At 43.5% G+C, this 25,127-nt stretch overlaps 1 protein-coding gene across 1 annotated transcript in view; it reads right to left on the bottom strand.

Moving 5' to 3' along the window:
• Positions 1-19,335, bottom strand: part of LOC102756659 (chromosome unknown open reading frame, human C16orf45) — a 99,610-nt gene extending 80,275 nt beyond the window's left edge. Inside the window, exon 1 of the mRNA XM_006759684.2 lies at positions 18,799-19,335. Coding sequence (XP_006759747.1) covers positions 18,799-18,904 — 106 coding nt within the window. The 5' untranslated portion in view covers positions 18,905-19,335. The remainder of the gene's footprint in view (positions 1-18,798) is intronic.
• Between the last annotated feature and the right edge of the window lie 5,792 nt (positions 19,336-25,127).

Below are 25,127 nucleotides of genomic sequence, written 5' to 3'. Positions count from 1 at the left end.
ATATATATATGATCATTTTAGTTTGCAGAGCAACTAAATGGGTAACGAGCAAGTACTGGATTTACCCACTGTCGGCTTTAATCAAGCTGAACATCGGGATGTTGCTTTTATTTTTATTGATTTCATTTTTTAAAATTGATTTCAGAGAGGAAGGGAGAGGAAGAGAGAGATAGAAACATCAGTGATGATAGAATCATTGATCAGCTGCCTCCTGCACACCCCACACTGGGGATGGAGCCCGAAACCTGGGCATGTGCCCTGACCGGTAATCGAACTGTGATCCCCTGGTTCATAGGTCGACACTCAACCACTGAGCCAAGCCGGCCAGGCTGGATGATGCTTTTAAAAATCAATAAAGTGTCCAGCATTTGGCATCAAGAGATGAACTTCTGGATAGTTAACGGGCTGAATTTTCCAGTCTTCTCTGAACTCCATGTTTCCAAGCTCAGCCTTTGAATGGTCCAGGTTTCATTTGAAGTCATTGTCTTCTCTAAAGGATAATTTTCTTAACTGTAACTCTTGAAAACTTAGTAGCTTTCTTTGTGTTTGAAAACTGTGCTTGATTAAGAACCTGAACACTCATTGCTTCCCCTTCAGGAGGGTGTACAGGTAATGTAGGGAGGGAATGTATGGCTCTAGAGGTCACCTCTCCAGGTTATCTGATGCTGGTCTTTCATTGTCTTTGCCGTGTTTCGCAACTCTGTAAGTAGTAGGTAACTGATAACAACACAAACAATTCTCATATGCATGCAATCCTCTCCTGTCTGGTAGAGATCCAATTGACTTCCCCCTCCTTCATGGAAAATTCCGTTTTCCTTTCCTTTGCTCTTTCTTTCAATATTCCTGATCTATAAGTCAGTCTATTTAGACTCTTTTGAATCAGTTATAACATCTATTTGGTTCCTGCATTGATTTAGTAGAATAAAATCTTGAACACCCATTCATTGTTATATCTTTGTGAGTCACGATTTTACCTTTTTTTTCTGAAGAGTATCTTTTAATAGCAACATAGGAAGACACATTAATTCTTTTCCCATATTCCCTCACATATGCCTTTGTCTCCTGCCCCATGCCCCATTAGAATTATGGGTAAATCTCTACAGCAACTGACACGTTGTCAGGTAGTAGTAGGCTGTTTCTTTGAAAAACGCATTAGCTGATGGATAATTATTTTTTTCTAAATACAGTGTATTGTGTTTCCTTTCTTCAGAAAAGGAGCTAAATTACTGGAGCAGCTGGTCCACCAAATATAGGTGATGCATCTCTCCATCCATGACAAATTTTTGAATAATGGTGCTAATAATAATGGCAATCGTATCTTTTGTATTCAGAAGCGGATGACTGATCTAGGGCAACAGGGCCCGTGGGTTGAATTGTTTTCCCAAGAGCAATGACAGACTTACAATTGAGGATTTAATCATTTATTTTGCTGAGAGATTTCAGGTGTTGGCCATCGTGCTCTGGTGGAGAAAGTCCTCTATTAGCAAGGGAACTCGTATTTGCTCAATAGCTTTTGAAAATACAGAATAAATGGCTTCAATTTCTATTGCTACTGCCTACCTTGAGCACTTGGGAAAATTCATTTCCCTTTGACAACGGGTTCCTAATCCATTCAGGAGGGAGGAGGGGGAAATGGGCTCATTGTGTTAAAAGCTATGCAAACAGAGTTGGAAACTGCACAAGATTCGACTATCCCCAGCAATCATTTTTATCCTATGCCCTATCGATGCAATTGGACATAAACATAGACAGATGTATACACACATATCTATACTAAATTCATCTAAGAACATTAAAAAACAAACAAACAAACCTAGGCATTCTCCTCACCCCACCTAAAAGAGCGCTCATTTCAGTCTGCAAAAATTGAGATGCCGTCTGTCATCCTGGTCCCTTTCATTATTGCCTGGGCACACTTTGGGGTGATAATAAAGAAGAAATGATCGGCCCTTGGATATAGGTAATGTTTCAGAGAAAACTTAGAGTCAAGGTTCTCTAGGCCAAAATAAATCCCTCTCATTTGGTAGAGTTAAGGGCTATTGTCGGAAGGGTATTTCTATTCACCCACCTGAACCATTTTCTTTGTTGTAAATGAAAGTGACAATTTCTTTCTCACTTCAATTTGCAGTAAGTAGAAATCTTCCCAGGCAGGACTGCCTTGAAGAAAATCAAATCCATTTTGCATGGGGCGATTTCTTTATGCTTCAGGAAACTCATAATAATGTTTCTCTTGGCTTAACCCTGAGCACATCCAACACAGTGCTGTGTGTGTGTGTGTGTGTGTGTGTGTGTGTACACAGAAAACAGAGATCTAGATAAAAAGAGGGTAGAAACCTAGGGACCAAGATAAAGAGACAAAATAGGAAAATTCTTTAGACTTGTCTGCACCATAAAACTAGAGTATCTGTATCAAAATAAGATTTGATCTGATCAGTGGTTCTCAAATGAGAACAATTTTGCCCCTCTATGGGACATTCAGCTATGTCTGGAACTGGGCAGGAGCAGGGGTGTGTGGTGGTGCTATTGGCATCTGGTTGGTAGGTGCTGCTAAACATCCCATAATGCAAAGGACAGACCCCCACAGCACAGAATTACCCAGCCCGAAATGTCAATGCCAATAGTGCCAAGTTGAGACAGACTCCAGATGTCCTTCCAGGCCTAAAACATTGAGACACTAAAACAAAACTTCCAGTCCCAAATAAGAAGTCTATTGCTATGGATTGAATTGTGTCCCCCGAAATCCATATGTTGAAGTCCTAATCCTTAATGTGACCCTATTTCAGTGGTTCTCAACCTTGGCTGCACATTAGAATCACCTGGAAATCTTTTTAAAATCCTGATTTTTGGTCTCATCCTCCCGAAATTCTGTTTCTTCGTTACTAATGTTGTGGCCCGACCCCATAACAAAGAAACAGAATTTCCAGAGGATGAGGCCCAGAAATCAGGATTTTAAAAAGATTCCCAGGTGATTCTAACGTGCAGCCAAGGTTGAGAACCACTGCTCTACTTGGAGATAGGACCTATAAGAAGGCAATTAAGGTTAACTGAGGTCAACAGGACAGGATTAGAGTCCTTATAAGAAGAAACATCAGAGAGCTCTCTCTCTCTCTCACTCTCTCTCTCTCCTTCCCTCCCTCTTTTCCTCTCTTCCATCATATTCTCACACAAGAGGTCATGTGAGCACACCGTGAGAAGGCAGCCTCCTACAAGCCAAGAGAAAAGGCTTAGAATAAAACCTCCCTCACCAGTACCTTGATCTTGCACTGCCAGCCTCCAAAACTGTGAGAAATAAACTCCTGTTGTTTGAGTCACCCAGGCTCTGGTATTCTGATATTGCTGGCCAAGCAGACTAACACAGCTATTTATAGCCATGGGCATTGCTAACACATCCTTATGTGTTTACTGTACTGTGCTAAGCATTACATATACCTATCACACTTACTCCTCAATATGCCCTACAGAAGCGTAAATGAAGGCCCAGAGAGATCACATAGCTAGCCTAAAATCAACCAGTTAGTGGGAGAGGTGAGCTTTGAACCCAAGCAGTCCGACCCCTAGTTAAGAATTCATGTATTCAGCCCTAGCCTGTTTGGCTCAGTGGATAGAGCGTCAGCCTCTGAACTGAAGGGTCCCAGGTTCGATTCTGGTCAAGGGCATGTACCTTGGTTGCGGGCACATCCCCAGTGGGGAGTGTGCAGGAGGCAGCCGATCGAAGTTTCTCTCTCATCGATGTTTCTAACTCTCTATCCCTCTCCCTTCCTCTCTGTAAAAAATCAATAAAATATATTAAAAAAAAGAATTCATGTATTCAATTACCACAAAATACCACCTTCGGAGACTGTATATCTACCTGAAATTATAAACTTCCCAGGGAAGACAGAATAAAGAAAAGAATTAGAGCTGAGTGACATTGCCAGAGATTGTGAAAGTCGAAACTCTGTTTTGCCCTCAAAAAGTCAAACATAAAATTACCACATGGCCTAGAAATTCCACTTCTAGGTATAAACCCAAAAGAATTAAAAATGGGCACTCAAACAAATATGTGTTCGCCGATGTTTATAGCAGCACTATTCATAATAGCCAAACGGTAGATACAACTCAAATGTCTACTAACTGATAAATGAATAAAACAAAATGTGGTATATTCATCAATGGAATATTATTCGGCCATTAGAAGGAACTCTAGCCAGTTTGGCTCCGTGGATAGGTGAAGGGTCCTGGGTTCAATTCTGTTCAGGTGCACATGCCTGGGTTACAGGCTTGAACCCCAGTAGGGGGCGTGCAGGAGGCAGTCGATCAATGATTGATCTCTCATCGATGTTTCTATCTCTTTCTCCCTCTCCCTTCCTCTCTAAACTTATTAAAAATCTATTTTTTAAAAAAGGGATGAAGTACTGATACATGCTACAACATTGGTGAACCACAAAAACATTAGGCTAAGTGAAAGCAGCCAGACACAAAAGGTCACATATTATCTCATTTCATTTATATGAAACATCTAGAATGGGTAAATCCATAGAGACAAAAGCAGTAGCTGCCAGGGTCAGGGGAAGGGGTGCATGGGGAGGGACTACTTAATGGGTATGTGGTTTCCTTCTGGGATGAAGAAATATTTTGGAATTAGGTAGAGGTGATGGTTGCACACTGTGGAGGTACTAAATGCCACAGAATTGCACATTTTAAAATGGTTAAGGGTTAATTTTATGGTCATGAATTTTACCTAAAAAAAAAAAAATCTCAGTAGAGAAGAAAAACATATAAAGCTATCTTCCTCCTGGCTTTGGATAAGAATCTATAATAATAAAAGCATAATATGCAAATTGACCGAACGGCAGAACAGCAGAATGACCATCCGGATGACCTTCCAGACGACCTTCCAGACGAAGCCGGGGCTGCGAGGGCTGAGGCCTACTCTTGCACGAATTTTGTGCATGGGACCTCTAGTATGAGAAATAAAGTGCTGCTGTAAGGCAGAACTGATCCCTAAGAAAGTGGACCTCTCAGCTTCTGGAACCCAGCCAGGCCACTAGGCCCCTGCTGGCTGCTGTTCTGGATGTCGGATGTCATTTGCACTGGTTGTAATCACCAAGATGTGCTCTGGGGACACCCTCCCTATGTCTGTTTGGACAAGATGAAGATGGGTGGATCCTGGCGGGGTGGGTAGCAGGTCTCTGGCGTTAACACAGCACAGCAAACAGGGGGCAGGTAAAGTGGTCTCACCTGGCCTGCCGGGTGTGGAAGAACCAAATGGAACCAAGATGGAAACAATTTAAGGAACCCAGATGGTTCCTTATCAAAATGACAGCCACTTTTAAGAGCCACCTACTAAAAGCATTTCACCCCTGGCATAGCGAGTGGGCAAATCTCCAGCTTTCAGCTCTCTTAATTCCTTCCTGCACTGAGGAGGGTGCTATAGACTAAACTTTTATGTTTCTTGTCCCCAAATTGGTACATTAAAAACTAATCCCCAGTGTGATGGTGCTAGGAGGAGGGCCTTTGGGAGGTGACTAGGTCATGTGGGTGGAGCCCTCATACATGGGATTAGTGCCCTTATAGACGGCCCATGAACCAGGAAGCCTTCACCAGACACTGAATCTGCTGGCACCTTAATTCTGGATTTCCAGCCCCAGAACTGTGAGAAAGAAATTCCTGTGGTTTATAAGCCATCCAGTTTTAGGTCAAATAGCCTAAGACAAAGGGTATAAACACAGGAAGAAAAACATTGAGTTAAGGAAAAACTGGTTTGTCCCTTCCTTTGCTCATTGTTGCCTACTTTCCAAATGTATCTCTGAGACCAGGATCATTGAGAGGGAATTGTTTCATTCTTCAGCCCTGGGGACCACCAGGAGAGAGCTGGCAGGTAGAAACTACAATGAGAGAAGGTCTAGATGAGAATGGGCAGCACTGTGACCACCCAGATCTTTAAAAACGGGCCCATGAACTATTTCAGATACTTTTCCCTCTTAAAGATGTGGGATACCATGCTGGCCGGGTGGCTCAGTTGGTTGGAGCGGCATCCCGTACACCAAAAAGGTTGCAGGTTTCATTCCCCAGTCAGGGCACATACCTAGGTTGTGGGTCAATCCCTGGTCAGGGTGCATACAGGAGGCAATTGATCAATGTTTCTCTCTCACATCGATGTTTCCCTTCCTTTCTCTCTCTCTAAAATCAGTAAACATATCCTCGGGTGAGGATTTAAAAAAATTAAAGATATAGAATACCAATGAAATTTAATATAGTTGGAAGCTTACAAATAACCACAGAGGGAAGGAAATTGACTTTTTAACCAGACTGTCCTAGATTCAAATCCCTTTTCTATTGATTAATGGGACGAGATTTTTATCTCTCTGCCCCAGGATTTACACACGCACACACACACAGAGATGCATCTATTGTATATGTACTGGAGATAGATAGATAGATAGACAGACAGACAGAAAAAATATTTTTACAAAAATGAGATCCTGTTACATACATTTTCCTGGATCTCATTTTCCCCCTCAGTAATACTTTGAAGACAACTGTTATTATTCTAATTTATTCCTTTTAATGGCTCCATAACATTTCACAATGGATTAACAATAATTTATTCAACCATTCTTCTACTGATAGGTCTTCACTTTGTGTCCAGTTTTTTATTTTTATTTTATTTTAGCACAATTCCTTGTATGCTGGTGTTTTCATTTCTGTTGGAGATAGTCCCAGGAGTCAGACTGCTGGGTCAAAGTATATGAGTACTTTAAATTTTAATAGATGTTATCTAATTGCTTTCCCCAAAGGCTGGAACACTCAACAGTTCCACCAGCAGCGTCTAAGATGACTGTGTTCTCTGCATGAAATTAAAAGGCCTTTTAATGGACCAGTACATTTAATGTGGCCATGCTGTTGTTTTGTTTCTGTTGTCCCAGAAAGGTGTGACTGACTGTGAATGGTGTGCCCCACCTTTGCTGACATCTAGGAACCAAAAAGGTATGGTACAGGGAAAGCACTAGCCCAGCCTACACAGCATTCTCAGAGCACCGCCAGTTTGCAATAATGGCATCTGTTCCCCTTGCTCTGTATCTGACCTGAAATTCTCCAGCCCTTCCCACAAAGCAAGAATGCTAATGCTAAGCATCAGGAACAAACCATCTAAACCAGGAGATGGGCAGGCGATTGAGACCAAGACTCCAACTAACCACATTTAGTTTTCAATTAGATGATTTCAAAGGTTTACAAAACACGATTAAGTCATTTGCACCTCCGTCTTTGGGTATTAACGCCCGCCCCATTCCGCAACGATTGATTGAATGAGAGGCTTCTAAGAGCTGGGCAGTGTGGTAGACACCACGCATCCAGCATTTAGCAGTGAATATGGCACAGGGTTTCTGCGGTCATGGCTCTCGCAGGAAGACAGGATCAAATCATTGCCCTGGGGTTAGCCCATAACGCTTGGTTTGACCCTATTAGGACTCATCTTCTCAAGGGCCTGCAAAAACATGCCTGTAACAAAACAAACAAATTAATCTCTGGGCATCATGTAGCTAAGCGGGCATTAGGGTCGGCAAACTGACTGCATTCTGTTTTTGAAAGACTGGGAGGAACGGCATCCCCTCTCCGTTGGTTTTACATCATTGGAAATAGGGACTGTTCCCAGTAGACCTTTCCTCACAGCTTTATTGTGGTGTAATTGACAAACAAAATTGTAAGATATTTAAAGTGCACCCAGTGGTGATTTGACATATGTATTGTGAAAGGTTTACCCCCCTCTGGTTAATTAACACATTCATCACCTCATATATTTACCTTTTTGTGTGTGAGAGAACATTTAAGTTCTACCCTCTGAGCAAATTTCAATTACACAATGCAGCACTATCAACTATATAGTCCCCACATTTTATATGAGAGCCTCAGACCTTATTCATCTTGTAACTGATAGTTTATACTTTTTTTTTTTTTTTACCAACCTCTCCCTATTTCTCTCATCCTCCAGACCCTGGCAACCACTTTTCTACTCTCTCTTTCTATGAATTTGGCTTTTTTGGGGGGAGGGTTGCACTTAAAAGTGATAACCACGCACTGTGTGTCTTTCTCTGTCTGACTTATCTCACTTAGCACAATGCCCTCAAGGTCCATCTATGTCAGCCGTGGGCAAACTACGGCCCGCTGGCCGGATCCGGCCCGTTTGAAATGAATAAAACTAAAAAAAAAAAGACCATACCCTTTTATGTAATGATGTTTACTTTGAATGGATATCGACCTGGAAGTGGGGTTGCTGGATCATATGGTAATTCTATTTTTACCAGGAGACCTTAAATCATCTGAAAACATGGACTAGATGCATCTACTCAAAGTGCTACTGTACTCTCAAGAGCTAAGCACAGTACCTGGCCCAGGGGTGGGCAAACTTTTTGACTCGAGGGCCACAGTGGGTCTTAAACTGGACCGGTCGCCGGAACAAAAGCATGGATGGAGTGTTTGTGTGAACTAATATAAATTCAAAGTAAACATCATTACATAAAAGGGTACGGTGTTTTTTTCAATAGTTTTATTCATTTCAAATGGGCCAGATCCGGCCCGAGGGCCGTAGTTTGCCCACAGCTGACCTGGCCCATCAGTAAATATGTGTTGAATGGATGAGTGAATGAATAGAGGGATGGATGAGTAGATGAGCAGGTGACATTTTGGATGAGTAGATGAGGGGTAAAGGGGTAAAAATCAACCAAATCTTCAAAACAGATTTACCTTTTTGTGAATGTAAAAGGAACACGATAATTAGTGTCAGGCACGGTGGTCATTTTTAATTGGGATTTTACTGAATCCAGACATACTTGTTACCACCTTGTAACGCAGTTGTTGTTTGTGTGTTATTTATATAAACACACCCCTGCCAGCCCTAGTCTGGTGCATCCTGGACTGTTGTGTCCTTGCTCAGTCCTTAACTGCTCTACCCCTACCCCGGGTGAGCCCTTAACCTGTTTTCCCACTCCCAAAGGGGCATGACAACTCCTGCTCTTTGCCCTTTCTTGTAAAGAGTAAATTAAAAACATAGGAGTATAAAGTGGAGAGTGCTATACAAGCATGAAGTCATTACTATTACTTCTCTCAAGTCCATAATCCCTGCACCTCTTTTTTTATTGATTTATTTGAGAGAGAGAGAGAGAGAGAGAGAGAGAGAGAGAGAGATTTGTCATTCCACTCATTTATGCATTGTTAGTTAGCTCTTGTATGTGCCCTGACCAGGGATCAAACCCTAAACCTAGGCGAATTGGGGGACAACGCTCTAACCAACTGAGCTACTAGTATTTGGCCAAGGCCTCCGTGTACCTCTTTAAACCCTATTGGGCAGTACTGATGTTGTTGTATTTAAATTCCTAAGACCCCAAGCTAACAACACTGTTATTTCTCACCCAGCACATTGCCTGCACTTAGAAGACCCTCTGGCTTTCCTATCTGTAATAAAACACGTTTTATCCCTTCCAGATATCTGATTAGCTCTTTCTTCCCAAACCACTGCCACTGATTTAGACCCAGGCCATGTGAACTCATGATCAGGTGATTTCTTACCCCCGCCCCCCGCGCACCCCTCCTCCAACCAGGCCCCTGCCTTTCCACCCAGCCTGCAAACCCTGTCAGATAAGTCGTCCTAAAAATGCTATTCTCTGTCCCTTGTCCTGCAAAGGCTCCATATAGCCTGTCATTTTTAATCTGCCAAGTCCAGTGACCCTGCTCAACCAATCTTATACTTCTCACACTCCTCCAATGCAGCCAAGTTCATGCATGCCTCCGGCAACCTACACACACGCATTGTCACTTCCATGTTTTTCTCAAGGCTGGTGCACCCATTTGAACTTTCATATTCTCCTTTCTACAGCTGTTTCAATACTACCCGCTTTATGTTCTGTTCTATCAACATCACCATCAACACCATCACCACCATTTATTGAGAGCACCAGGCTCTGTGGAAGGGCTTTTGCACAATAGCTCATTGAATCATCTTCATTACCCTGTGAGGCAGGTCTTATGATTATCTCCTCTTTATAGATAAGAAGGATGGGATTCAGAGAGGTTAAGGCACCAGCCAAGGTAACACAGCTAATCCATGGTAAAGCCAGGGTTCAAGTGCAGGTACAGCCCCCATTCGGGAAAACTATCCTGCCCTCTATTGTCCACGAAGTCTCTCTTGAACACCCAACGGAGGCCTTTCCCTGTGAAGCGACAAGTGTTCTTCAAAACAGAAAGGGACTCCCCGCTGCATTTCTGTGAATGTCTTCAAGCTCCCACTCTAGTGGCACCCCGAAGGTGCTTTGAAGTTGTAAGATGTTAGTCCTCAAGTTTACAAGAGACGTGTTAGTAACAGAAAAGGCAATAAATGAGCCAGAGAACAGAATCAGTACTAAGAAACATGGGAAAGTGCGACCCACAGGTTGAGAACCGCTGGTCTATATCAATGGCAGTCTCAATGAATCCCAGAAAATAAGAAAGGATTGCCCTACCCGGTTTGGCTCAGTGGATAGAGCATCTGCCTGCAGGCCCGAAGGGTCCTGAGTTCAATTCTGGTCAAGGGTACTTATCCTCAGTTGCAGGCTCCTCCCTGGCCTGGGCCCTAGTTGGAGCACATGCAGGAGGCAACCAATCTATGTGTTTCTCACACATCGATATTTCTCTCTCTTTACCTCTCTCTTCCACTCTCTCTAAAAATCAATGGAAAAATAGCCTCTACTGAGGATTAAAATTTTAAAAAAATTTTTTAAAGGAAGGATTAAGTCATCTATGCTGGGCTCAAGTTCTGGCCCTACCACTTATTTGCAGTGTAACATTGACTTACCCTGTCTGTGCCTCAGTTCCCTCATCTGTAAAATAGAGCAATAAATGACTCCATTTCACCTTACATCATAGGGTGTTTTGTAAGGAGTAAATTTGAGGACACATACTAGTATGTGACACATGCACATATCAGGCATTCAGGCGGTGCTCACTGCTTGTTATTTCTTATAATCATTCTCTTCTACTGCCTTTAGAATTGTTGTTTTTGCTACTTTAGTGGTCCCTGCCTATAGATATATTTAACTTAAAAATAATTATTAACAAGTCTGACTCTATTCTAGGAATCTGGTCCCTGCAGGAAATGGGGAGTTGAGCCTTCTTTTATCCAGCCTCCTATGAACTTACCCTGGGCTCTGAAATGCACTCACCTCCTGCTTTGGTGTTGTTGAGTTAGGAGAGTAAGAAACTAGGAAAATTCATTGGCAAGTAGAATGGGGAAACTGAGGCAGCTGAACAAACTGGATGAGCAATTTATATCCAGATACAGAAGGCACCTCCCTAGAGATAATATCTAGGCCTCAGTTATAGTTCAGCTCCAGGCCCAGAAAAGCAGCAAAACCAGGGGGGTGATGCCAGGACCAGCTGCTATGACTAATAAATTACCCCCTGCCCTGGTGCTGACCAATCAGTAGAGACCAGGACCCTGAAAGAGAACACCCGGGAAACTGACGAATATTCTGCTGAAACCCCCTGAGACCTCCCCTAGGATTCCTGCCTGCCAGAGAGATAAAATCCTCAAAACCAAGGACCCAGCTCAGGCTCTCCCTCTGGGGAGCACTCCTGTGCCATTCCCTTCACCTTTGGGGGAGCTTCTGTCACTTTTTCCCTCACAGGCACAAATCTCCTAAACTCTAAGGGACCCCACGAGACTTGCAACCAGGGGAGCAATGGGCAGCGGCAAGCAGCAGAAAGAGGATTGGTACAGAGACTCCTTAAGGGTGGGGTATGGGTCTTCTTCATCTCTGTACTTCTGAAGCTAGCACATAGTAGGGGCTCAAGCATGTTGGATGAGTGAATATTGAAGGAATAAATGGACTACAGCATCCTTGGGGGACCTTTCTGAGTGATGTTCTGAAAGGCAGCACTAAAACTGCCAGTTCACCCAAGTAATAGATGGTTCTCAGTGGTGAACCAGACAGACCCCTAGTTCCCTGATGAAGAGCTAAGGAGACATAAACAGGAACAAAAAGCTAGTATGTGGACCTGGCCTTCAGGATCGTCATCTTCCCACCTGGGGCCGGCAGCTTACCTGAAATGCCCCCCTCCCCTCTCCTCACCTATTGAAACCCTGCTTAGCCCACAGGACCAATGCAATCACTCTTCTTTGCTGGCACACTGGAGCCCCCCAGAGAGAGCCAATCTCTTTTTCTCATTTCCCACTTGTACCTTCATTTAGTGTTTGTTTCATATTACTGGGATTGTAAATTGTGGTGTTCACTATATCTGTGTCCCCACACTCCCCAAATATGTAAGCTCCATAAGAGTGGGGGCTGTGTCTTGTTTCATCTCTAATCTCTGCGGCATCTAGCACTGTGCCAGGAATAACGGACATTGGCTAGGAACATTTAGAGTCAGAGACGGCTAGGATCAGGCTCCAGCTCTGTCACTTACGACCTTTGGCACGTTTCTTAACCTCCCTAGGCCTCAGTTTCCCCAAATGTAAAAAGAATAAGAATTCCATTGACTTAATAGACTTGTTAGGAGAATTTAGTAAGCTCAAGCTCTTACATAAAACTCATTCTCTTCTATTATTATTATTAATAAAAGTGTTTAATAATTAATCAGAGACCAAGAGCAGGCACAATGGATTTTTCCTTCAAATTAACACATAAGAAGGAAATGCTTGCAAAAATGAAACTTAAAGTTGCGAACAGACATGGAGAAAAGTAAATAATAGGGCTTGTTCAAACGATATACTAGACACTATCATATTCATGCTCTTCACCTTCCTGCTATTATAGTTCCTGCCATGTTAGACACTCAATTGTCCACCCAGGCCCAGTGCAGAGACTATACATCTCTTAAATCTTAACCCAGTGCTCAGTCTCCCAGAAGACAGACCACACTGCCTTTACCCCTCATCACACCTTTCACACTCAAGGACATGCCTATGACTTATCCAAAATGGGATTGGTTAGAAGGGAACCAGGGACTGCAGAGCAGGATAAGTACATTGATCACCACTTGCTCCCTATGGTTTATGCTCCATCCAGTAGCCCACGTGACCTTTTAAAAGCAAAAACAGCTCAGGCGCGTCTCAAGCTTAACCATCGTTAACAGCTTCTCCCGCAATTAGAATAAAATGCATACTTTTTTGTTGTTAATCCTCACCAGAGGATATTTTTCCACTGATTTTTAGGGAGAGTGGAAGAGAGAGGTAAAGACAGAGAGAAATATTGATGTGAGAGAAACACATCGACTGGTTGCCTCCTGCATGAGCCCTGAGCAGGGCCTGAGCAGGGCCTGGGCCGGGGAGAAGCCTGCATCCAAGGTACTGCACCCTTGACCAAAATCGAACCCAGAACTCTTTGGTCCACAGGCCAACGCTCTATCTGCTGAGCCAAACCTGCTAGGGCTAAAATGCATAGTTTTAAAATATATATTTTTTTATTGATTTCTGAGAGGAAGGCAGAGGGAGAGAGAGAGATAGAAACCTCAATGATGAGAGAGAATCACTGATCAGCTGCCTTTGCATGCCTCACACTGGGGATCCAGCCTACAACCTGGGCTTGTGCCCCAACCGAGAATCGAACCATGACCTCCTGGTTCATAATTTGATGCTCAACCACTGAGCCATGCTGGCCGGGCAAGGTGCATACTTTTTTAAAACCACAACCTACAAGGTTCTACCTTGTATGGCTCTTCTTTGATTCATCTCCACTATCTCCCGTAGTTCTAGCTACCCTGGCCACCTGTCTCTTCCTGTGACACATCAAGGGCCTTTGTATTTGCTGCCTGGATCCCTGACATTTACTTGGAAAAATGTCACCTCCTTAAAGAAGCATTTCCTGACCACTGGATAGGTAATACCCACCCCTTATTAATTTCTATGTAACAGTTATTAGCTAAACTACATTATTTGTTTGCTTATGGATTATCGGACACCTTCACTCCCAACCCAGGTCATACTTTTCCCCTGAAGGGAAGAAGCTCCCTGGGGACAGGAACCTTGTCTATCTTGCTCCACACTGTATCTTCAGCCCCTAGAACACTGCCTGGCACTCAATACCATTTACCGGATGAATAAATGAGGATTGGGGAGCAGACTACAGTCATTTTCAGTTTTTATTTTTATATTTCAGATGAATGTGAATTTTTCCATAAACTGCATGTACTACTTGGGTAATAAGAAAAAAGAAAAGAATGCCAAAATGAAATAAAATTGAAATAATAAAATTAGCATATTTAACAAAACAGATGAAAGCAACATAAAACCTTTCCCCAAAATCTATTATATAGATTGCCAGTAATTCATATCCACTCTGTTTATTAAACCTGAAGCATTGGCCAATTTAATGATCTGCTTGCAAATCAGGACACAACCATGGACTTTGAAATAATAGTTCTCTCTCCTGGGCTCATAGTAAGATTGCTGTTTGAGCTTTCCACTTTATTCCAATCTCCTACACCCAGTGCATTTTTTTTTATCTTTCTGCTTTTGCCAATGCTGTGACCTCTCATGGAATGTCCTCCCCCAACTTCTCCTGTCCAAAATCATCCTTTAAGGCACATTTAAATCTATCAAGAAATGGCCACAACCAACCAACTGTGCTTCTAAAAAGCTCTGTGCTTTGTCAAAAGGCACCCTGTCTTTGTGTCTCCCTCAATCAATTACAGTTGGTTGAAAGCAATATTTTTATATATATATAACTACACTGAAATGTCACTATACATTTTCCAACTGAATAAAAAAAATCACTGCTAGTGGGAAAATTCGGTCAAAGGCAGACGGGAGAAATTGCTTAGATATCTTTCTCAAATCAGAAAATACCAGGTGGTTTTCAAGGGTTCAAAAGCCATTTCCCACACATTCCCATGAGGAGGAAGATGGTATATGCACAATCATTACCTGGATTTTACAAAAAAAAAAAAAAAAAAAAAGGAATGCAAGAAAAACTGACTAGGAAGCTTGGAATAATCTCTTCCAATGTTATTGGGCACCATCCACTTATGTCCTGTTATAACAACCAGTCAGCATTGATTGAGTGCTTACAGTGTGCGAGGCACTGTGCTAAATGCATTATATACATTACTAGAGGCCCGATGCACAAAATTCATGCAAGAGTAGGCCTTCCTTCCCCCCAGCTTCCGGCACCGGCTTTCCTCTGGCATCCAGGACCCGGGCTTCCCTTGCAGCCCCGGTTTCGTCTGGAAGGATGTCCCGTCTAATTAGCATATTATGCTTTTATTATTATAGATCTTATTTACTCCTCCCAATAGCCCAAAGTGATCATTATTAGTAGTATCCTATTGGAAAGGGTCATTGAGAGGTCACTGCCTATAGATCCTTGAGCTGGATAGGGGCATTTGGAGGCTCCTCATGCCCTCCCCTGTCCTTGGAATGTGTACTCTGCTCATTATTCCCACAGTGGAAGCATTCCAAGGATGTAGCCTTGAAAGAATAAGATGTTGTTGGAACCATTTGGACAGCATATGTGACTGAACCCCATTAAGGCTGCTATATAAACTTTAAGATTCTCGTTTGGGGTGCAAAGATCTACTAGTCTTGTGGTAACCAAGACTGGTAGGTAATTTGTCTGGCTTATCATCCCTGGCACCTACCAATCTGGAGTGGTCTGCTTTTGTCTTCAGCCTCTCCTTGCCCTCATATGCTGGGGCCAGTTTCAGATTTCACCCAAAAAGCTCCCAAGGTTTCGAACCAACATATTTCCATTTTACAGAGGAGGTAACCGATGCACAGAGAGGCTCAGCAATTTTCCCAGGATGGCAAGGCAACAAAGTGTTAGAGCTGATTTGAAGCCATTTTGCCTGATTTCAAAACACCCATACTTTGCCACTCTAACATACCTTTTTTTCTATTCTAAAAACTATAGTTAACATTAAAGATAGCAGTTAATACAACCTTAACTAAAAATTACCAGTTCTAGACTATTTTCACCCTTTTCAATTATTTTTAAGTAACATAAACTCAGTGTTCAACATAAGATAATTAAATATGGGTAGAAGTTAAATTGAGCCTGTCTTCTTTTTAATGGGCCTCTCTTTTCCACCAGCATTTCATGCATTGCAACATTGATTTGACAATTGTATGCCAGAAAGTCAATAGTACTAATTTTCACACTTCATTAATAAATAAATGGAGGCCTCAGAAGTTATGGGATGGATCCATAGATCCCTTGGGAATGGAGAGGGAGTTCTAATAAAGCCACTTTAATCAAACAATGCCAAGCTGCAGACAAGAGTTTAGAGATCAAAACATGCTCAAGGTAATAATCCCAGACTTAGAATTTAAAAGTGGGGCTCTAGGTCGGAGCTTTAAGAAAATTTCAAGTCTGAATAAACAACAACAACAAAAAAGCAGATTTGGAGATCCACGCAAAAGTGGATCAGACACCATGGTCTTGCATCTGAATAGAAAACAAGAGTCAGAGTCTTCCATGGTTTGGAACCGAGAAGATAAGAAAGCCTTTCTGCCAGGCTTTTTAACAACTGGCAGCCTAAGACACGGAAGTACAAAAATGCCAGGAGCTCAAATGCTGTACATTGGATATGCACAGCAATTTTTCTATATGCTTGAAAATTTTCCTAATATAATGGTGAGAATATTAAGGAGGGATTTATTAGGGAACTATTAGGAAACTGACCAGCATTGGAGTTTTGGTCCAGGGTGTTGTTGCTTTATGTAATTCCTCGCAAAAGGGTAAAAGCAGGTTCCTTCTACAGATGAAGTAATGAAATAATCAAAGCAGCCAATATGCATTGAGCACTTAGCTTGAGCTCTGCATACCTTATCTTATTGAATATTCGCAATTAAGCTATGAGGTAGGTAACTTATTTTCTCCATTTCAGAGAATGGAGGCAGAGTGAGGCTTAGGAATGTGCCAAAGTCATCACATAACCAGCAAGGGACAGAGCCAGCATTCAAACCCAGGGCTTATTTAAATATAGCTCCTATTCTGCACATTCTTTTTTATTACTATTGTTGATTTCAGAGAGGAGGGAGAGAGAGAGAGAGAGAGAGAGAGAGAGAGAGAGAGAGACAGATCAGTGATGAGAGTCATTGATTAGCTGCCTCTTGCACGCCCGCTATTGGCGATTGAGCCCACAACTCCGGCATGTGCCTTGACTGGGAATCGAACCTGTTCAGAGGTGGACACTCAACCACTGAGCTACACCAGCCAGGCTGCACATTCTTTCAAGGCCACTGTGAACTCCAGAGACCAACAGGGCTGCCATACACTTATAACATGACTGAATGTGTTCCGGGACTCTCAACAGATTTAGAAAGCTTCCCGAAAACATGCAAGTACTAAACCTTCATGTTGAAAGCAGAAGGGGGTCACGGGGTCCAAACTGGGGTTCAAACCCTGGCTCTGCCACTTCAGTCACATCACCTAGCAAGCTCTAGTTTTCCCATCTAAAGAAGGGAGCCACCTTGGGAGGTTGTGGTGGAGATAGAATGAGATGGTGCATTTAAAGTTCTTCCACAGGAGCATGGCAATCCACCACTAAAAGACACCATTGTGGGTATTATTTTTGAACTTGCAGGAAGCAGAGACCCTCAGCCCTACTCTTATGCCAAAGTACCAGAGCCAAAGGCATTTGAAAGCATGAAACAGGAGGAAAGACCAATATTTTAAAAGGAGGTTGGGAGCACTATGTATTCCTAGGTGCAAAACTAAGACAATTGCTTGTTATTTCAACTTGAACCCGCGACAACCAGAATACAACTGAGCCATTCCAGGAAGATTTTCTGAGTTTGTCATTACAGGCATGAAGAAAGCACGCGAACACACACACACACACACACACACACACACACGCTTCTACCGGGTGAAGGCAGGAAAAGAGCACATTCACAATAGTTGGGTCCAACATAGCTCTGAGATTGGTGCTGAGCAGGGTCACTCACTGCGAAGGCAGGAAGCTGAGGGTCCTTGAGGAGGAGGGGAGGGCCTTTCCCCGCCCAGCAGGAGGCACGGTCTAGAACTGGCAAGGCAAGGGCAGGGGCACTAGAAAGCACCCTGGGTTTGCAGGGAGGGCTGGTGACCCCGGGGTCCCTGCGGCTGCCTCTATACTTTGAGGGCAGGAGTTTCATTCAACTATTGCATCCTATTAATTAAAAGCAAAAATCCTGGTTTTATTTGGAAATGTTGTTGACCCCTAAATAACATGGAGAGACCGAGCAAACACAGTAAGTCGGTTTCTGAGCTACCTTCTAGTATTGTGCCCAAAGCGAAGACTTTGAGTCAAGGAAGGAAGGAGAGAGTGTGCACAGGGTTAACCTCCCTCTAGTCTAGCCCTTTCTTCGCACCCGCAACCCAGGAGAAGGCGGGGAAGGAACGCTGGGCATTCCAGGAGTGCCCTGAACCTCGCGCCGGGAGAAAGGCACCGCGGAAACCCAGAGGACACTCCCCCCTCTCGAGGGACGTGGGCGCTTTCCAGGACGGTCCAACCGCCCCAGCGCCCTGGCGCACCCAGGGCGGAGAACGGACTCTCCACGCTCAGCTGTGGGAAAGACGCTACTTTCTAGGACGAGCTGAGAGCTTACAGATCCGGGGCTCCCGAGTCCACCCCAGGCTCTCCGCTGGCTGCCTGGCGATTTCCTGAGCCTCCAGGAGCAGCCCAGCCCAGAGGGTCCCCTTTTGTTCCTGGGAGAGCGCGTAGCAGAGCGGCGCATCACTCCCTCCGCTGAAAGCCCCGCTGCGGGGGCGCTTCCCCAGGTCCGCTCCCTACGGTGCCCGCGCCCCGAGACCACCGGCTACAGGGCGCGGATCCCCAGATGCACCCTCCTTCGTCGGAAGTACTCACTTCTCCCCAGTCCCTCCGCTTTCCACGCCGTCTCCTCCACCGCTCCATAGCGCCTCAGAGGCTTCTCAGCTTCCAGATGGATAGATAAGGATTGCTTTAGTTCCATCGCTTATCCCTGTGGGCAGGTCGATGGGTCTCCCCTTACTCCATCCCTGCCGCGGGCTGCTGGGAGGGAGGCGGCTCCAGCCAGCAGCGTTTTAAGGGGCCGGGCGCTCGTGACGCTGATCCATCTCTTCCGCCGGCCGCGAGGGCCTGGGAACGCTGACTGGTACCCAGGAGGGGAAGGGATGCAGGGCGCATGCGCCATGGAGGCCTCGGGGGCTGGGAAGAGAGAAAAGGGGGAGATGATAACTCTAAGGAGAACAACAAAAACAACTAAAATAGGACCAACACAGAACAGGGCCCCTGCCCCTACTGGAGCCCATGGCGATGTTTTGCATGGGGATGGCACTGCGTGTAGCTGCTGATATGTCAGCGGGCTGCTAGGTTTTGAGTGGGATTTGTGAGCGCGTCTCTATCTGTGGGCGATGGATCCATCTTTGTGGGGAGTGGGCAGAAGCGTGATTGTGGACCTGGATCTGTGGGCTCTGTGCTTGGCTGAGTGCGTTTTGTGTGTGTGTGTGTGTGTGTGTGTGTGTGTGAGAGAGAGAGAGAGAGAGAGAGAGAGAGAGAGAGAGAGAGAGAGAGAGAGAGAGAGAGAGAGAGAGAGAGAGAGAGAGAGAGAGAGAGAGAGAGAGAGAGAGAGAGAGAGAGAGAGAGAGAACCTCTGTCTTTTGCATCTGTGTGTCTAGTTTGAATATGAAATGGGACAGTCTCGTGTGCAGGTACCTGTGTCTAATCGGTATGTGTTTGCATGAACTTGAGAGACCCATAAAAATATTTGGTACACAAGTGTAAAAAGGTGTTTGAAACAGGTCTTACCGCCCAGAAACCCAGGGGTTTATCTTACTAACAAAGCATGGCAGCATTAAAGGTACTAAGTAAAACCAGAAGCTTGATTAATAAAAATTAGTAACATTTCCCAGTAACTCTGTGAAATAGATACGGTGTGATTGTCCATGTTTTACAAAGAATGAAACTGAGGTGCAAAAGATTAAGTTATTTGCCCAAAGTCCCACACTTTCCAAGTGGTCTGGTCAGCACTTTTGGTTACGATCAAGTGTACACTGTAACCTCAGTCATATTAAATACTTCATAGAACAATGGTAGAAATTAAAGAAAAGTGCTGTGATCTCACCCTAGGTGGTTTGGCTCAGTGGATAGAGCACAGGCCTGAGAACTGAAGGGTCCAGGGTTCGATTCTGGTCAAGGGCATGTACCTTGGTTGCAGACTCGGCCCCATCGGGGCACGTGGGGGAGGCAACCAATCAATGTGTCTCTCTCACATCAGTGTTTCTCTCTCTCTGTCTCTCTTCCTCCCTTCCACTGTCTCTAAAAATCAATGGAAAAAATATCCTCAGATGAGGATTAATAAGAACAACAAAAATGCTGTATTCCCAAACTTGTTATATGTTTACATATGCATACATATTCAATAAAAGAAACACTGACATGACATACACCAAACTGTTGATAGTGACTAGTTAGGAAGGTTGAGATAACAAGTGTTTTATTTGAATTCTCCAATGTTCCTACAAGGTATATGTATTCCTTTTATAATCAGGAAAAAATGAATTATTTTTTTAATGCATGGAAAATAAAAAGACAAGGAGTAAATACAAAAAAATATCAACAGTGATTGTTTCTAAGAGTTGAGATTTGGGGGAAATATTTTCCTTTTTAGTGTTTTTTTTTTCCAACATCAATTCTGGGCACAGGTTGCTTGATCATTCAAAAATGAATAAATGTTGTTTCCAAGAATGTGTGAGTAATACAAACCTGTAATCCTAGATGACAAACCCTTCCCTGCCACTCCAGTGCCCAGAACCCTGCCTGCTTGCATTAGTTGGGGGTGATAATGCTTCAAGTGCAATAACTGGCTGAAGTAACCATCTGCGTGGAATTATTAAGTGGCTCTCTCAGCCCTGGCTCCTCGTCCTGGCTCAGTGCCTCACTCTGCTGGGAATGCCAGGGACTCAGAGGGAAGCTGGATGATTACAAAGGGCCAGGCCAATAGGGGCCAGTGGAAAGACATGTTTATAACTGTCATTTTCAGTTGATTGAGAGGAAAAATCATGCAATATCACCTTGGTAATTTGATACTGTATCCAGCATGTCGACAATTTCAAATGTACATGACACTGAGCTTGTCAGGATAGCATCGTTTTAAAAAATACAGGCTTTGAAATCTGGTGGATCTGAGTTCGAGTCCCGACTCTGTCACCTGCCAGCTGTGTGACCCTGAGTGACATGTCACCATCTCCCTCAGCCTCACTTCCTTCATCTTTAAAATTCGAATAGCACTACCTAAACCAGAGGACTGTCATGATGATTAAGTGAGATAATGCCCCACGGCACATAAAAGGTCTCAATACAAGTATACAAGATATTACCATTATTACTATTACATGGTACTGGCTGATGTTTTGAGTTCTGACTTTTTGGGAATATACCAATTGAAGTCTCCAAAAACAGAAACCTATTGAAATGATACCGAGTAGAGAAATTGGATCCATTGGGCCCATGCATTGCTGATAGAAATGTATAATGGTGCAGCCACTTTGGAAGACAGTCGGGCAGATTCTCAAAAGGGTAACATAGTTACCATATGATCCAGCAGTTCCACTCCTGAATATATACCCAAGAGGAATGAAAAATACATCCACACAAAAATTTGTGCATGAATGTTCATAGCAGCATTATTGACAATAGTCAAAAAGGTGGAAACAACTCAAATGTCCATTAACTGATGAATGAATGCCATGTGGCAATCCTACTATGGAATATTATTTGATAATAAAAGGGAATGTAGTACTGATACATACTACAGCAAGGATAATCTTAAAAGCACTATAAGTGAAAGATGCCTATCACAATAGATGGCATACTGTATGATTCCATTTATATGAAATATCTAGAACTCTATCTATAGAGAAAGCATATCTATAGCAAATCTATTGAGAAAGAAAGGTTAGTGGTTGCCTATGGCTGGGGGTGAGGGAAGATAGCGGGGGTAGGGGTACAGCTAAAGGACACAAGGTTTCTTTGGGGAGTGATAAAACTGTTCTAGCCCTAACCGGTTTGGCTCAGCGGATAGAGCGTCGGCCTGCAGACTCAAGGGTCCCAGGTTCGATTTCAGTCAAGGGCATGTACCTTGGTTGCGGGCACATCCCCAGTAGGGGGCGTGCAAGAGGCAGCTGATTGATGTTTCTCATGGCTGTTTCTGACTCTCTATCCCTCTCCCCTCCTCTCTGTAAAAAATCAATAAAATATATTTTTTTAAAAATCTGTTCTAAAATTTATTGCAATGATAGTTAAATAACTCTAGGAATATACTAAAAACCACTGAAATGTACCTGTTAACGGGTGATTTTTATGGTGTGTGAGTTATATATCAATAAAGCTGGGACCAAAAAAAAAATAAAATGACAATGAGTGAGGTTTTAATCATTGAAATCACAATGCATCACCATGAGGTTAAGGAAATGACTGGGGCCAGCCTGAGCAGCAGCCAGTAGAGAACTGCATGAGTCTGGCCACAGGATCCAAACCTGTCCTGGTCTTGGCTGGGGTCCGGCATCACCTGAAAGTGATTGTCCATCCCAGCTTGTGTATTTATGGGGATCACGTGATGTCCCGTGGCTGACTGGAATTTGCACAATTGTGACAGATTCCAGGAATCCCCTAGTTCAGTGGTTGGCAAACTGCGGCTCTTTGGCCCCTTGCGTGTGGCTCTTCCACAAAATACCACATGCGGGCGCACTCGTCCAGTGCGATTGAAACTTCGTGGCCCATGCGCAGAAGTCGGTATTTTGTGGAAGAACCACATTCAAGGGGCCAAAGAGCCTCACGTGGCTCGCGAACCGCAGTTTGCCGACCACTGCCCTAGTTAGTTGCTCCATTGCATTGGCCTAATTCAGGAAAAAATGTAGGCTGGGAAAACACCTCCCATCCATTATTCCACCCTACTCATCCTTCTGTCTCCCACTGAATGTGTACTCGGTCCAGCATTTTCATGGGGTTTTCCTGAATTAGCCATCTTGCAACTAGCAAATAGGCTATCTGTTAGCAAGACTATGTTTATACTTCTTTATCTGGCAGTGATCGTAAAAGTTTAAATTGTAAAAATACACTCATGAGAGAAAAAAACATTAGAAAGACCATTTTCTGTTCCCATTATGTGTCTTTTGTTTTGTGTTGTGTTATTTTCAAAAAGGAAGGGGGAGAGATAGAAACATCAATGATGAGAAAATCATGGATCACTGCCCCCTGTACAACCCACACTGGGGATAAGCCCTGACTGGGAATCGAACCATGACCTCTTGGTTCGTGGGTCAAGGCTCAACCACTGAGCCACGACAGGCTGCTGTGTTCTTGTTCCATTTTAAATCATGGAGAAAGGGAGGGAGAGTGGGTGTGGATATGCATTTATATTCTTCTAACTCTTCCTTAGCCTCATGAAATAGGCTCCTTTGTCCTGGCTGGTTTAGTTCAGTGGTTAGAGCGCTGATCTCGGGTTGGATTCCCAGTCAAGGGCACATACCTGGGTTTCAGGTTCAGGAGGCAACCAATCGATATGTCTGTCTCACATCGATGTTTCTCTGTCTCGCCCCCTCCTTCCCACTCTCTCTAAAAATCAATAGAAAAGAAAATACCCTCAGGTGAGGATTCACAAAACAAAACAAAATGGGCTCCTTCCCTAACACCCCCAAATTCTCAAAATAGATCATTCTTTTTATTGATTGATTGATTGATTTCAGAGAGGGAGAGAGAGATAGAAACATCAATGATGAGAGAGAATCATTGATTGGCTGCCTCCTGCACGCCCCCTACTGGGGATCAAGCCCGCAACCCAGCACGTATCCTTAACCAGAATCGAACCCGGAACCCTTCAGTCCGCAAGCTGATGCTCTATCCACTGAGCCAAACCAATTAGGGCTAGATCGTTCTTTTATAAAAAGCATATCATTTATCAGTTTTGTCTCTCTTTGATTCCATTCAGAAACTGAGAAATATTTGAAGGAAAGAAGTCGCTAGCCATTTAAATGGACTGCCCCCCATAATCTGTGTGGTGCTATGCCTTGTGTTCTGACTGAATCACAGCCTGTCAGTCATGCACAGTGATTACAGAAACAGCAGAGCAACCAGAGAGGAATTTATCTGTGTTTCAATGAAAAGCCTAATGCGGAGGGGGGAGGGGAGGAGTCTTCCAATGACTCAAAGAAATATAAGAAGTGTTGCTGCTAGAAAGTGAGAATTCTAGTGATCATGATTTTCATGAGAAGAAATGTTAATTTTCAGATTTAGAAGAGAAAGTTCTAGAGCAGTGGTTCTCAACCTTCCTAATGCTGCGACCCTTTAATACAGTCCCTCATGTTGTGGTGACCCCCAATTTCATTGTTACAAATTGAACATAATTAAAGCATAGTGATTCATCACATAAAACAATATGTAATTATATATGTGTTTTCCGATGGTCTTAGGCGACCCCTGCAAAAGGGTCGTTCGGCCTCCAAAGGGGTCGCGACCCATAGATTGAGAACCGCTGTTCTAGAGGGTAAGCCCAGAGCTCTGAAGCCAGGCTGCCTCAGAGAAGATCCTGACTCCATGCTTGTTAGCTATAGCACCTTGAATCAACTACCGAAGGTCTCCAAGGAACAGCTTCCCTCCCCCAAAATGGGGTTATCTATGTAACATGCTTAGCACACTGCACAGAATATTCAATAAATATCACTTAGTATTAGTAATAATATCCTTATTACCATAAGTTGAAGTTTAAAGTTGGCCTAAGTGTTATGCTGTAATCATCAAAATATCAAGATCATCCTTACATAAATTCTAGAATATTTAGCTCGGTGTTGTCATGGCATTTGTCATAATAATATTCCTAATTTTACAGACTCCTTCTATGGAGAGCTGTATTAACCCCAATTGCCCAACCACATCCACTGTTCTGCAAGGCAGCTGATACGTACACATGCCAGGCAGACACCAAAGCAAACCATACATTCAATATGCAGAGCTGGGGTTACCACAGCTCTCTTCTCTCATCAAAACTGGGGTATTCTGTTGGTCGGTGCTATTTATAAAGCTTGTGAATAATGTCTTAGGACAGTAATGGCGAACCTTTTGAGATCGGCATGTCAGCATTTTTTTAAAAATATATTTTATTGATTTTTTACAGAGAGGAAGGGAGAGAGATAGAGAGTCAGAAACATTGATGAGAGAGA

Source organism: Myotis davidii, unplaced genomic scaffold, assembly GCF_000327345.1.
Source record: "Myotis davidii unplaced genomic scaffold, ASM32734v1 scaffold1115, whole genome shotgun sequence".
Lineage (NCBI taxonomy): Eukaryota > Metazoa > Chordata > Mammalia > Chiroptera > Vespertilionidae > Myotis > Myotis davidii.
The sequence above is the reverse complement of the archived record's forward strand: the minus strand, read 5'-3'. Positions and strand labels throughout refer to the sequence as shown.